This window comes from Eptesicus fuscus, chromosome 25 (genome assembly GCF_027574615.1).
Source record: "Eptesicus fuscus isolate TK198812 chromosome 25, DD_ASM_mEF_20220401, whole genome shotgun sequence".
NCBI lineage: Eukaryota > Metazoa > Chordata > Mammalia > Chiroptera > Vespertilionidae > Eptesicus > Eptesicus fuscus.
This window is the reverse complement of record NC_072497.1, coordinates 405,462-418,026: the sequence shown is the minus strand read 5'-3', so window position 1 is coordinate 418,026 and position 12,565 is coordinate 405,462. Positions and strand designations below refer to the sequence as shown.

At 56.9% G+C, this 12,565-nt stretch overlaps 1 protein-coding gene across 1 annotated transcript; it reads left to right on the top strand.

Annotated features, from left to right (window-relative positions):
• Window positions 1–528: 528 nt before the first annotated feature.
• FBXO22 (F-box protein 22) lies at window positions 529–11,648 on the top strand. The gene is made up of 7 exons (XM_054713272.1): window positions 529–750; window positions 847–985; window positions 3,256–3,343; window positions 5,106–5,201; window positions 6,893–7,057; window positions 9,010–9,175; window positions 11,216–11,648. Exons 1-7 carry the CDS (start codon window positions 608–610, stop codon window positions 11,646–11,648), a joined length of 1,230 nt encoding a protein of 409 aa, XP_054569247.1. The 5' UTR covers window positions 529–607.
• The last annotated feature ends 917 nt before the right edge of the window (window positions 11,649–12,565 follow it).

Here is a 12,565-nt window from a genome sequence, read left to right as displayed (position 1 = left end):
GGGATGAGGTGCAGGCGGGGGGACCGCGGTGCAGGCGGGGGGACCGAGGTGCAGGCGGGGGACCGAGGTGCAGGTGCAGGTGAGGGGACCGAGGTGCAGGCGGGGAACCGAGGTGCAGGCGGGGGACCGCGGTGCAGGCGGGGGGGAGGACCGCGGTGCTGGCGGGGGGACCGCGGTGCAGGCGGGGGAGACCGCGGTGCTGGCGGGGGATGAGGTGCAGGCGGGGGGACCGCGGTGCTGGCGGGGGGACCGCGGTGCAGGCGGCGGTCCAGCCGGGCCACGCGCGGACCGGAGCAGCGCCCGTCCCCACACACGAGGGCGGCTTCTAAAGCAGACACCGCCCGTGGGAAGCTGGGCTCGTGGTGCCAACAGCCTTTGGGGGGTTCGGGGGGGTGCGGCGGAGGCTTTGCTGTGCCTGCGGGACTGACAGCTGGAGGACCAGTCCCCCCGGATCCAGCGGAAGCCCGCTGCCGGAAGTCCCGCCCCATCCGGAAGTGGCGCGCGCCTGCGCAGTGTGCACCGGCCGGAGCCGGAGCCGGAGCTGGAGCTGGTGCAGCTTCCTGACCCCTCGGCGCAGCGGTCCCGCCGCGGGAGCCTGCGGGGCGGGATGGAGCCGGCGGGCGGCGGCGGCGGCGGCGGCGGCGGTCTCCCCGCGGACCCACCGGGCGCCTTCGTGCTGAGCAACCTGGCGGAGGTGGTGGAGCGGGTGCTCTCCTTCCTGCCCGCCCGGGCGCTGCTGCGGGTGGCCAGGTGAGCGGCGGGCCGGCGGGGCTGCGGGCGGGTCCGGGCGGGGCGGGGCGGGAAGGACGCCCGCTCCGCTCACCGCCTTTGTGGTCGCGCCCGCAGCGTCAGCCGCCTGTGGAGGGAGAGCGTGCGCCGGGTGCTGCGAGCCCAGCGCGGGGTGGCCTGGATCTCGGCGGGCCCGGCGGACGCCGGCCCCCCGCAGGAGCACTGCCTGGTCCGCGCGGCGGCCGCGGAGCTGCAGGCAAGTGGGGGACGCGGGGGGCGGGGGGTGCACGGGCCGGTGCAGTGAGGGGGGGGCGGGGGTTGCACGCCCGGTGCAGTGGGGGGTCGGGGGGTTGCACTGGCGGTGCGGGTGCTGGGCCGGACTGTGAGCGCGAACTCTGGCTGCACCCCAGTTTCTCTCCCGGGGTTGTTTTTTAGAGTTTGGGGACCATTTGCTCGTGACTCGGGAACATTTTGAAGCCTCGGGTTTAATGACCGCATCTCACAGCTCGGACACGTGTGTACATGGCAGGCTTTCACAGCTCGGACACGTGTACATGGCAGGCTTTCACAGCTCGGACACGTGTGTACATGGCAGGCTTTCACAGCTCGGACACATGTGTACATGGCAGGCCGGTCATGTTCTAAAGCTTCCGATGTTGGTTAGGTTGACATTATGTATCGTTGGCTGATGCTGGCCTGTCATCATTGCTGATATTATCTTTGATTTTTTTTTTTTTTTTTTTAGAAACATGGTGTCAGCCAGATATTGCTACTGTAAACTTAACTCTTCCACATAAGTGTTTGGTGGGGAGATACTTTGAACCTATATGTTTATATCTTGTTTCAAAGTGTTCATTTATTTATGTCTATATAGACTCTTAGTCCCTTTTATTCAGTGGCACTTGGGGGAGCCCTAGCCGGTTTGGCTCAGTGGATAGAGCGTCGGCCTGCAGACTGAAGGGTCCCGGGTTCAATTCCGGTCAAGGGCACACACCTGGGTTGCAGGCTTGATCCCCAGTGGGGGGCGTGCAGGAGGCAGCCAATCAATGATTCTCTCTCCTCATTGATGTTTCTTTTTTTAAAATATATTTTATTGATTTTTTTACAGAGAGGAAGGGAGAGGGAGAGAGAGTCAGAAACATCGATGAGAGAGAAACATCCATCAGCTGCCTCCTGCACACCCCCTACTGGGGATGTGCCCGTAACCAAGGTCCATGCCCTTGACCGGAATCGAACCCGGGACCCTTCAGTCTGGTGCTCTATTCACAGCCAAACCGGTTAGGGCTCATTGATGTTTCTATCTCTCCCTTCCTCTCTGAAATCAATAAAAATGTATTTTCCATTAACAATAAACTATCTCTTGGGGGAAACCATCTTAAACCAAGCGGGAAAGGAACCAGCTGCAGGGAACATACAAGGAGGTGGTGTGTCTGGGTGATGGGTCGGAAGCACACTGGGGCTGCTCTGGCGGAAGTGAGGGCCTGGGATGTGTAATGAAATACCCAGCGTGCTACTTGCTGAGCAGCTTCTGTTCCTGCAGTGCCTGTTCCGATAGAGCAAGTGGCCTTTGGCTTCTTTCTCTGTTTTTTTGTTGGTACTTCATGTTTTTTGTTTTTTTTATTATTGAGGTATTATATGTGTACATATCTTACCATTGCCCCCCCCCACTCCCATATATGCCCTCACCCCCCAGAGTTTTGCGTCCATTGGTTATGCTTATATGCATGCATACAAGTCCTTTGATTGATCTTTTATCTCCCCCACCTCTCCCTAACCTTCCCGCTGTAATTTGACAGTCTGTTTGATGCTTTACTGTCTCTGTATCTATCTTTTTGTTCAAGTTTATAATGTTCTTTATTATCCATAAATGAGTGAGATCATGTGGTATTTTTCTTTCATGGACTGGCTTATTTCACTCAGCATAATGTTCTCCAATTCCATCCAGGTTGCTGCAAATGATGAGAATTCCTTCTTTTTTATGGCAGCATAGTATTCCATTGTGTAGATGTACCACAGTTTTCCGATCCAGTCATCTGCTAACGGGCACCTAGGCTGTTTCCAGATCTTAGCTATGGTGAACGTTGCTGCTAAGAACATAGGGGTGCATATATCCTTTCTGATTGGTGTTCCCAGTTTCTTAGGATATATTCCCAGGAGTGGGATCACTGGGTCCAATGGGAGTTCCATTTTCAGTTCTTTGAGGAAACGCCATACTGTTCTCCAACTTCATGTTTTTGTTTCCATCACCATGAGAATGAGCTTCTTGAGTGAGTCGGGGATGAGCTTGCCTGGAAGAAATGATTGATGTTTCACAAATGACTGAGCTGAAAATGCAAGAGCATGAGTGAAGAATGAATGAGAAGTGGAGGGACCCAGAATGCCAGCATTGACCGACCGGAGTTGGGGGGCGGGGCGGGGGAAGCGGGGGCAGCCGCTGCTGGGACGGGGGTGAAACTTGAACCATTTTAACCACAGAAGCACGCGTTGCTTCCCGCGCTCTAATTCCGGTCCATTTTCTCCTCGCAGAACGTGCACATCTTACCGCAGACAGTCCTCTACATGGCCGATTCCGACACCTTCCTCAGCCTGGAAGAGTGTCGGGGTCACAAGCGAGGTGGGTGTTCGTCTCCTTATGTGTGTGCTTCCTTTTTTGTGTTCTTTTTTTAAAAAATATATTTTATTGATTTTGTTTTACAGAGAGGAAGGGAGAGGGACAGAGAGTTAGAAACACCGATGAGAGAGAAACATCGATCCGCTGCCTCCTGCACACCCCCCTCCGGGGATGTGCCCGCAACCAAGGTACATGCCCTTGACCGGAATCGAACCCGGGACCCTTCAGTCCGCAGGCCGAGGCTCTATCCACTGAGCCACACCGGTCTTGGCGGGAGTTCCATTTTTAACCTTTTGAGGAAACTCCACACTGCTCTCCGCAGCGGCCGCACCCGTCTGCACTCCCACCCGCAGGGCACGAGGGTTCCTTTCTCTCGGCCTCCGCGCCAGCTCCTTGTTTGTTGATTTTATTCAAGCCTTTTATGGTGTTAGATGATGGGGCCCCGTTCACCTTGGCTCCCCGTGACCTTGGCTCGCAGCGAGAAGCAGTAGCCTGTGTCCCAGGAGTGGGGGGGGGGGCGCCCTGAGACCCGAGTTCGCCTGCGGCTGTGGGTCACCTTCCCTTCGAATGCTGGGGCCTGTGTCTGCAGCACCTCTGTGCCGAGCAGAAGGTACAGTAGCCCGTCCACAGTCCAGCTGCTGCTGCTGCCAAGTGTAACGTCCTTGGAGCAAAAGCTGTCCGTGGGCAAACTGGTGATGCTAAAGGTCACGTTTGGCATCGATAATAATAAAAGAGTAATATGCTAATTAGACCGGGCATCCTTCCTGACAAAGCCGGGGCGGAGGGAAGCTAGCCCGGGTCCCGGAGGGAAGCCGGTGCCTCAGCCGGGGGGAGGAAGGCCTACTCTTGCATGAATTTTCATGCATCGGGCCTCTAGTTAAAACAGGCGTCCTCGCCGAAACCGGTGTGGCTCAATGGATAGAGCGTCGGTCTGCGGACTGAAAGGTCCCAGGTTCGATTCCGGTCAAGGGCATGTACCTTGGTTGCGGGCACATCCCCAGTGGGGGGTGTGCAGGAGGCAGCTGGTCGATGTTTCTCTCTCATCGATGTTTCTAGCTCTCTATCCCTCTCCCTTCCTCTCTGTAAAAAATCAATAAAATAATTAAAAAACACACACACACACACACACACACACACAAAAAACAGGCGTCCTCAAACTACGGCCCGCGGGCCACATGTGGGTGTTTTTGCCGTTTTGTTTTTTTACTTCAAAATAAGGTATATGCAGTGTGCATAGGAATTGGTTCACAATTTTTTTTTAAACTATAGTCCGGCCCTCCAACGGTCTGAGGGACAGGGAACTGGCCCCCTGTTTAAAAAGTCTGCGGACCCCTGAGTTAAAATATAAAACAGGCCCCACCCAGGATCACATTTGTTTTCATCAGCATTTTAGTGGTTTTATTTTTTAAATAATATACATATATATATTTTATTTCAGAGAAGAAGGGAGAGGGAGAGAGAGAAACATCCATGATGAGAGAGAATCATGGATCGGCTGCCTCCTGCACACCCCTCACTGGGGATGGAGCCCGCAACCCAGCCTGTGCCCTGACCGGGAATCGAACCCTGACCTCCTGGTTCCTAGGTCGACGCTCAGTCACGGAGCCGCGCGGCCGGGCTCTGTCAGCGTTCGGAGACTTCCGTGCACAGCTTTCTGGCTTCAGCTTTGTTCGGCATTTGCCATTCTTTCCCTCCGTGCCGTCGGACGCGACCTTGCGCGACCTTGGGTGGGTGACCTTGACTCCTGTGCCCTGTGTTCCTGCAGCCAGGAAGAGAGCGACGATGGAGACGGCCATCGCCCTGGAGAAGCTGTTCCCGAGACAGTGCCAGGTCCTGGGGGTCGTGGCCCCCGGGATTGTCGGTGAGAGCAGTGCCACCGGGCGGCCTCCCACCCCGTATCCCTGCGGGTCCTGTCCTGGGAGCGGTGGGGGGCTCCAAAGCACATGGGAGGTGGTCCTACGTACCAGGGTGTTAACTCCACTTCTGTGACTGTGGTTCCTGTGGCCCATCGCAGGGCTGTCTGTCTGAACCAGCTGTACTGCACGTCTGTCTTCTTCCTCTTTTTTTAAATGTATTTTTATTGATTTCAGAGAGGAAGGGAGAGAGAGAGAAACATCAGTGACGAGAGGGAATCATGGATCGGCTGCCTCCTGCACGCCCCACACTGGGGATCGAGCCTGCAATCCGGGCATGTGCCTTAGTTTTTTTGTTTTTGTTTTAATATATTTTATTGATTTTTTACAGAGAGGAAGGGAGAGGGACAGAGAGCCAGAAACATCGATGAGAGAGAAACACCGACCAGCCGCCTCCTGCACACCCCCCACCGGGGATGTGCCCGCAACCAATGTACATCTTGACCAGAATCGAACCCGGGACCTTTCAGTCCGCAGGTCGACCCTCTATCCACTGAGCCAAACCGGTTTCGGCGGCATGTGCCTTTGACCAGAATCGAACCTGGGACCCTTCATTCCTCAGGCCGATGCTCTATCCACTGAGCCAAACCGGACAGGGCTCTTTCTTCTTCTTTTAAAAAAACATATTATTTTATTGATTTTTTACAGAGAGGAAGGGAGAGAGAGAGTTAGAAACATCGATGAGAGAGAAACATCCATCAGCTGCCTCCTGCACACCCCCACCTGGGGATGTGCCCGCAACCAAGGTATATGCCCTTGACCAGAATTGAACCTGGGGCCCTTCAGTCTGCAGGCTGACGCTCTATCCACTGAGCCAAACTGGCCAGGGCGATGTCTGTCATTCTTAATGACTAGATTTCATTGTATAATGTAACTTTAAAAAAAAATATTTCAAGAAAATTGATCTTTGATATATAATGTAACTTTTAATCTTAATGCCAGTTTTTCTTTTTTGTTATGAAAACTTCTCTGATAAAAGTATTTCTGTGTGTGTGTGTATGTACTTTATATAAGGGTCAAATATTTTAGCTCAGGGTACATTTTTTTAAAGCGGAATTGCTGTGAAGGAGTATTTACTCCCCCACCCGCCCACACACACACACACACACAACTTTTTATTTAGAAAAACTTCAGACCTATAGAAAAGTTGAGCCCTAGCTGGTTTGGCTCAGTGGATAGAGCGTCAGCCTGCAGACAGAAAGGTCCCGGGTTCGATTCCGGTCAAGGGCATGTTACCTTGGTTGCAGGCACATCCCCAGGAGGGGACATGCAGGAGGCAGCCGATCTGTGATTCTCTCTCATCATGGATGTTTCTCTCTCTCTCCCTTCTTCTCTGAAATCAATAAAAATATATTTAAAAAAATAGAGAAGTTGGAAGAATAATAGTACGATACACACCCCCACGCTCTCCATCTAGATCCACCATTTAAAGAAATGTGGCAACACTAGCTTGTTTCTTCGAGGGAATCGCAGACCTCAGGCCTCTGCACCCTCAGACGTCGGGGCTGAACGCGTTCTCGGGTAGTGGCCTGAGCCTGTTGGCTGGTGACGCAGGCGCGGCTGGTCACGCGGGCTGTTACGAAAGGAATCCTCCGTTTTGATCGACTCCGTGGACAAAACTGCTCCCCTTTCCTCCTAGTGACTCCCATGGGCTCGGGGAGCCATCGGCCTCAGGAGATAGAAATCGGGGAGTCTGGATTTGCCCTGCTGTTCCCCCAGGTGGATGGAATAAAAATACAACCCTTTCGTTTTACGAAGAATCCAAAGAACTTAACGCTCGAAAGACGTCGCTTCACCGAAGTAGGTAAGTCGCGGTAATGGCCCGGCCCCAGTCTCGGTGGTGGTTCCGTTAGACAGTCCGAATGAAGCGCACGACCCCGGAGAGAGGTGGGCGAGTCGGACTCGCGGTGAACGAGGCTGGTGCGGTGCATTCTGAGCTTTATTTATTTATTTTTAAATGGATGTTTAACTTTTTAAAAAAATATATTTTATTGATTTTTTTTTTTATGGAGAGGAAAGGAGAGGGATAGAGTTAGAAACATCGATGAGAGAAACATCGACCAGCTGTCTCCTGCACACCTCCTACTGGGGATGTGCCTGCAACCAAGGTACATGCCCTTGACCGGAATCGAACCTGGGACCCTTGAGTCCGCAGGCCGACGCTCTATCCACTGAGCCACACCGGTCAGGGTGGAGCGAGGCCTTTTATGTACATCTGCAAATGAATCGATCGGCACTTGCTGTTTAAAAAAAAAAAGTCACTGTTGCCATAGAAACTTCCGTGGTGGCCCCTGGCGTGTGCGTGCCAGCCGCCCCTGGAGATAAGCCTCCGTTATTGGAACCAGCTCTGAACCCCGTGGGGGTAAAAGATTGTGCAGCCGCCAAGGGGAGAAATCTGTGAATGGTTTGCTAATCACAAAAGGAAAGGAGTCCTGGCCGGTGTGGCTCAATGGACAGAGCCCTCGGCCTGAGGACGAAAGGGTCTCGGGTTCGATTCCGGCTAAGGGCACACACCTCGGTTGCAGACTCGATCACTAGCCCCGGTTGGAACGATGCGTTTGGGAGGCAACCAGTCGATGCATCTCTCTCAATGTCGATGTTTCTCTCTCTGTCTCTCCCCCTTCTCTTCTGCCACGTAGTTTTTTTATTTTTTAACTAGAGGCCCGGTGCACGAAATTCATGCACTGGGGGCTTGCGGGGGGCGGGGGGATGTCCCTCACCTGGCCTGTGCCCTCTCGCAGTCCAGGACCCCTCAGGGGATGTCTGCCTGCCAGCTTAGGCCCACTCCCCACAAGCAGGCGGGCATCCCTCTCGCAGTCCAGGACCCCTCTCTCCTTACCACCCGCCTGTTCGCTGCTCCCTACCGCTCGGCTCGCTGCTCCTTGGTGCTGCCACAGAGGCTCCCGCCACTGCTGCTGCACTCCACAGTCATGAGCCCAGCTTCTGGCTGAGCGGCGCTCCCCCCGTGGGAGCGCACTGACCACCAGCGGGCAGCTCCTGCATTGAGCCTCTGCCCCCTGGTGGTCAGTTCATAGCGACCGGTCATTCCACCGTTGGGTCGATTTGCATATTATTGTTTTATTATCTAGTGTTTATTTATTTATTTTTATTTCATTTCATTTTTTCTTAAAATATACCTTTATTGATTTCAGAAAGGAAGGGAGAAGGGAGAGAGAGATAGAAACATCAATGATGAGAGAGAATCACTGATTGGCTGCCTCCTGCATGTCCCCCTCTGGGGACCAAGCCCGCAACCCGGGCACGTGCCCCCGACCAGAATCGAACCTGGGACCCTTCGGTCCACAGGCCGATGCTCTATCCACTGAGCCAAACCGGCCAGGTAGGATTTATTTTTATTGGTTTCAGAGAAGAAGGGAGAGAGAGAAGCATCCATGATGAGAGAGAATCATGGATCGGCTTCCTCCTGCACGCCCCTTATTGGGGCTCGAGCCTGCAACCCAGGCCTGTGCCCTGACCTGGAATCGAACCCGGGACCCTTCATTCCGCAGGCCGGCGCTCTGTCCCTTGAGCCACACCGGCCGGGGCCTTAGTTTTTTATTAATAGGGGGGGAAATGGTTGCCCCGACGTTGAGTCGTGTTGCAGTTTGCAGCCGTCGGGACCCGTGGCGGCGTCCCCAGCTGCACCCACGTGGCCGTGGCCGTGGCCGTCACGGGGAGAGCACGTGGCTCAGAGCGGGGACAGCGGAGCTTCCGCCCTGTCCGCAGCGTCCCTCACGGCCGCCCCCCTCCCCGCAGGCCTCCTGGACAACCCCGAGCTCCGCGTGGTCCTGGTGTTCGGCTACAACTGCTGCCGCGTGGGGGCCAGCAGCTACCTGCAGCGGGTGGTCCGCACCTTCAGCGACAGGAACGTCGTGGTGGCCGGGGGCCAGGTGGACAGCCTGGTGTCGCTGACCTCTGACACGTACGTCCGCGCGTCCGACCCGCCGCCCGGCGCCCCGCGGGAAGGGGCGCGCTCCCGGGGTTTTGGGACCGCGGGTGTTCTTTGTCTGTTTTTTATTTTGTTTTTTTCCCCCGGCTTGATCGTTAGACACGCTGTACGGACACAAAACAGCAGGCAGCAGGGGTCCGCTTGGGAATGGAAAAAACAACACAAAACCAAACAGCCCTGGCGGATGTGGGTCAGTGGGTAGAGCGTCGGCCTGCAGACTGACGGGGCACCTGCCCGGGTTGCGGGCTCGATCCCCAGTGGGGGGCGTGCAGGAGGCAGCCGATCAGTGATTCTCTCTCATCATGGATGTTTCTCTCTCTCTCTCCTTCTCCCTTCCTCTCTGACATCAATAAAAAAAAATATATAAAAAAACCAACAAAAAAAAAAACAACAAACAAAACAGCAAGGAAGGGAGAGGTTCCAGAAACTTGATGGAACGAGCCACATAAAGCTAAAAATGGCCCTAGCTGGTGTGGCTCAGTGGATAGAGCATCGATCGGCCTGCAGTCCAAAGAGTCCCAGGTTTGATTCCCGGTCAAGGGCACGTGCCTGGTTGTGGGCTCGATCCCCAGTGTGGGGCTTGCAGGAGGCAGCCGATCCGTGATTCTCTCTCATCATGGATGTTTTTCTCTCTCTCCCCCTCTCCCTTCCTTCTCTGAGATCAATAAAATATATATATATATTAAAAAAATAAATAAATAGAGCTAAAAATACCCTCCATGATTGAATATCTGTAGCTGAATATTCGGGGGGAAAAGACACCAGAGAGGTAAATAATACCGAAAAGCTGCATTTCCGAGACCTCACTGTGTGCAGGCGTAGAAGGGCCAGGTGACCGTTAAGGCAGCGAGGAAGGTCAGGGACCCTCCTCAACACGCAGGAGTCTCGGTGCAGGTACATTTGCCCTTCTGTGTTTGTTTAAAAAATAAAAATAAAAAAAAATATGTATACTAGAGGCCCGGTGCACGAATTCATGCACGGGTGGGGTCCCTCTGAGTGGCCTGTAGGGATTGGCCGAAACCCGCCGTTCAGTGCGGCCTGCAGCTCCTACCTGCTGCTCCCGCCGCGTGCTCGCAACCAATCAGTCCCCATCAGGAGAAGCTCGCGCTGCCACACCCGCACTCACCAGCCATGAGCCCTGCGTGTGGCGCCCTCCCAATGGGAGTGGCCTGTGGGATCGGGCTGAAACTGGCTCTCCAACATCCCCTGAGGGGTCCCAGATTGAGAGAGGACGCAGGCCAGGCTGAGGGACCCCACTGGGACCCCACGAGTGCATGATCAGGCCGGGGAGGGCCTGCCAGAGGGCTCCAGGGCGTGTCTGGCCCGTCTCCCTCAATCCCGATCAGCCGGACCCCAGCAGCAAGCTAACCTACCGGTTGGAGCATCTGCCCCCTGGTGGTCAGTGCAGGTCATAGCGAGCTGTTGAGCGGCCTTAGCATATCATTAGCATATTATGCTTTGGTGTTTCTGCCATTCGGTCTATTTGCATATTACCCTTTTATTATATAGGATATACATGTGTGTATATTTTATTGATTTCAGAAAGAAAGAGATAGAAACATCCATGATGAGAAAGAATCACTGACCGGCTGCCTACTGCACGCTCCCCACTGGGGATTGAGCTCACAACCCGGGCATGTGCCCTTGACTGGGAACCGAACCCGGGACCTTTCAGTCCGCAGGCCGATGCTCTATCCACTGAGCCACCCCAGCTAGGGCTAGAGATACTATTATACATGTGTATATTTTGTTGATTTCAGAGAGAAAGTGAGATAGAAATTCAATGAGGAGAGAGAATCACTGACTGGCTGCCTCCTGCACGCCTCCCACTGGGGATCGAGCCCGCAACCCGGGCATGTGCCCTGACCTGGAATCGAACTCTGACCTCCTGGTTCCTAGGTCGGCGCTCGACCACGGAGCCACGCGGGCCGGGCTGATCTTGCCTGTTGACACGTGCACGTTCCGTGTGTGTTGTCTCGTGGTGAACGGCCCCGTTTGGTTGCGTTTCCCCAGGAGCCCCGTGGATGTGGACGGCACAGGCGTGGTCGGGCTGTCGGTGAGCGGCCAGCGCGTGCAGAGCGCCACGGTGCTGCTGAGCGAGGACGTGAGCGACGAGAAGGCGGTGGAGGCCGCCGTGCAGCGCCTCAAGGCCGCCGGCATCCCCGAGCAGGACACCGTGGGCTTCATGTTCGCCTGCGTGGGCCGGGGCGCCCAGTTCTACCGGGCCCGGGGCAACGTGGAGGCCGACGCGTTCCGGAAGGCGTTCCCCGGCGTGCCCCTGTTCGGCTTCTTCGGCAACGGGGAGATCGGGTGCGACCGCATCGTCACGGGGCACTTCGCGCTGCGGCGGTGCAGCGAGGCGCCGGACAGCGCGGTGCGGGACGAGGACCTGTTCCACAGCTACACCACCGTCCTGGCGCTGGTGCACCTGGGCGCCTCCAAGTGAGGCTGGGAGGGGGCACCCCGCTCACCTGCCGGGCCCGCCTGCCCACACCTGCCGGCCCGCAGCGCTCACACCTGCCGGGCCCGCCCCGCCCACACCTGCCGGGCCCGCCTGCCCACACCTGCCGGCCCGCAGCACTCACACCTGCCGGGCCCGCCTGCCCACACCTGCCGGCCTGCCCTGCTCACACCTGCCGGGCCCGCCCCGCCCACACCTGCCGGCCTGCCCTGCTCACACCTGCCTGCTGGCCCGCAGCACTCACACCTGCTGGGCCTGCCCCGCCCACACCTGCTGGGCCTGCCCCGCTCACACCTGCCTGCGGCCCACAGCGCCCACACCTGCCGGCCTGCCCCGCCCACACCTGCCGGGTCCACAGCACCCACACCTGCCGGGTCCACAGCTCCCACACCTGCCGGCCTGCCCCGCCCACACCTGCCGGGTCCACAGCTCCCACACCTGCCGGCCTGCCCTGCCCACACCTGTTGGGTCTGCAGCGCCCACACCTGCCGGCCTGCCCTGCCCACACCTGCCGGGCCCGCAGCGCCCACACCTGCCGGGCCCACAGCGCCCACACCTGCCGGGCCCGCAGCGCCCACACCTGTCGGGCCCGCAGCGCCCACACCTGTTGGGTCCGCAGCGCCCACACCTGCCGGGTCCGCAGCGCCCACACCTGTTGGGTCCGCAGCGCCCACACCTGTCGGGCCCGCAGCGCCCACACCTGTCGGGTCCGCAGCGCCCACACCTGCCGGGCCCGCAGCGCCCACACCTGCCGGGCCCGCAGCGCCCACACCTGCTGGCCTACCCCGCCCACACCTGTCGGGCCCGCAGCGCCCACACCTGCCGGGTCCGCAGCGCCCACACCTGCCGGGCCCGCAGCGCCCACACCTGCCGGGCCCGCAGCGCCCACACCTGCCGGGCCC

Excerpts from the sequence above, each read along its gene's own strand:
- FBXO22 (XM_054713272.1), top strand. The coding sequence starts at position 608 with ATGGAGCCGGCGGGCGGCGGCGGCGGCGGCGGCGGCGGTCTCCCCGCG. Across the intron at positions 986-3,255 it reads CGGCGGCCGCGGAGCTGCAG|AACGTGCACATCTTACCGCA; the intron begins GCAAGTGGGGGA and ends TTCTCCTCGCAG. Across the intron at positions 9,176-11,215 it reads GTGTCGCTGACCTCTGACAC|GAGCCCCGTGGATGTGGACG; the intron begins GTACGTCCGCGC and ends GCGTTTCCCCAG.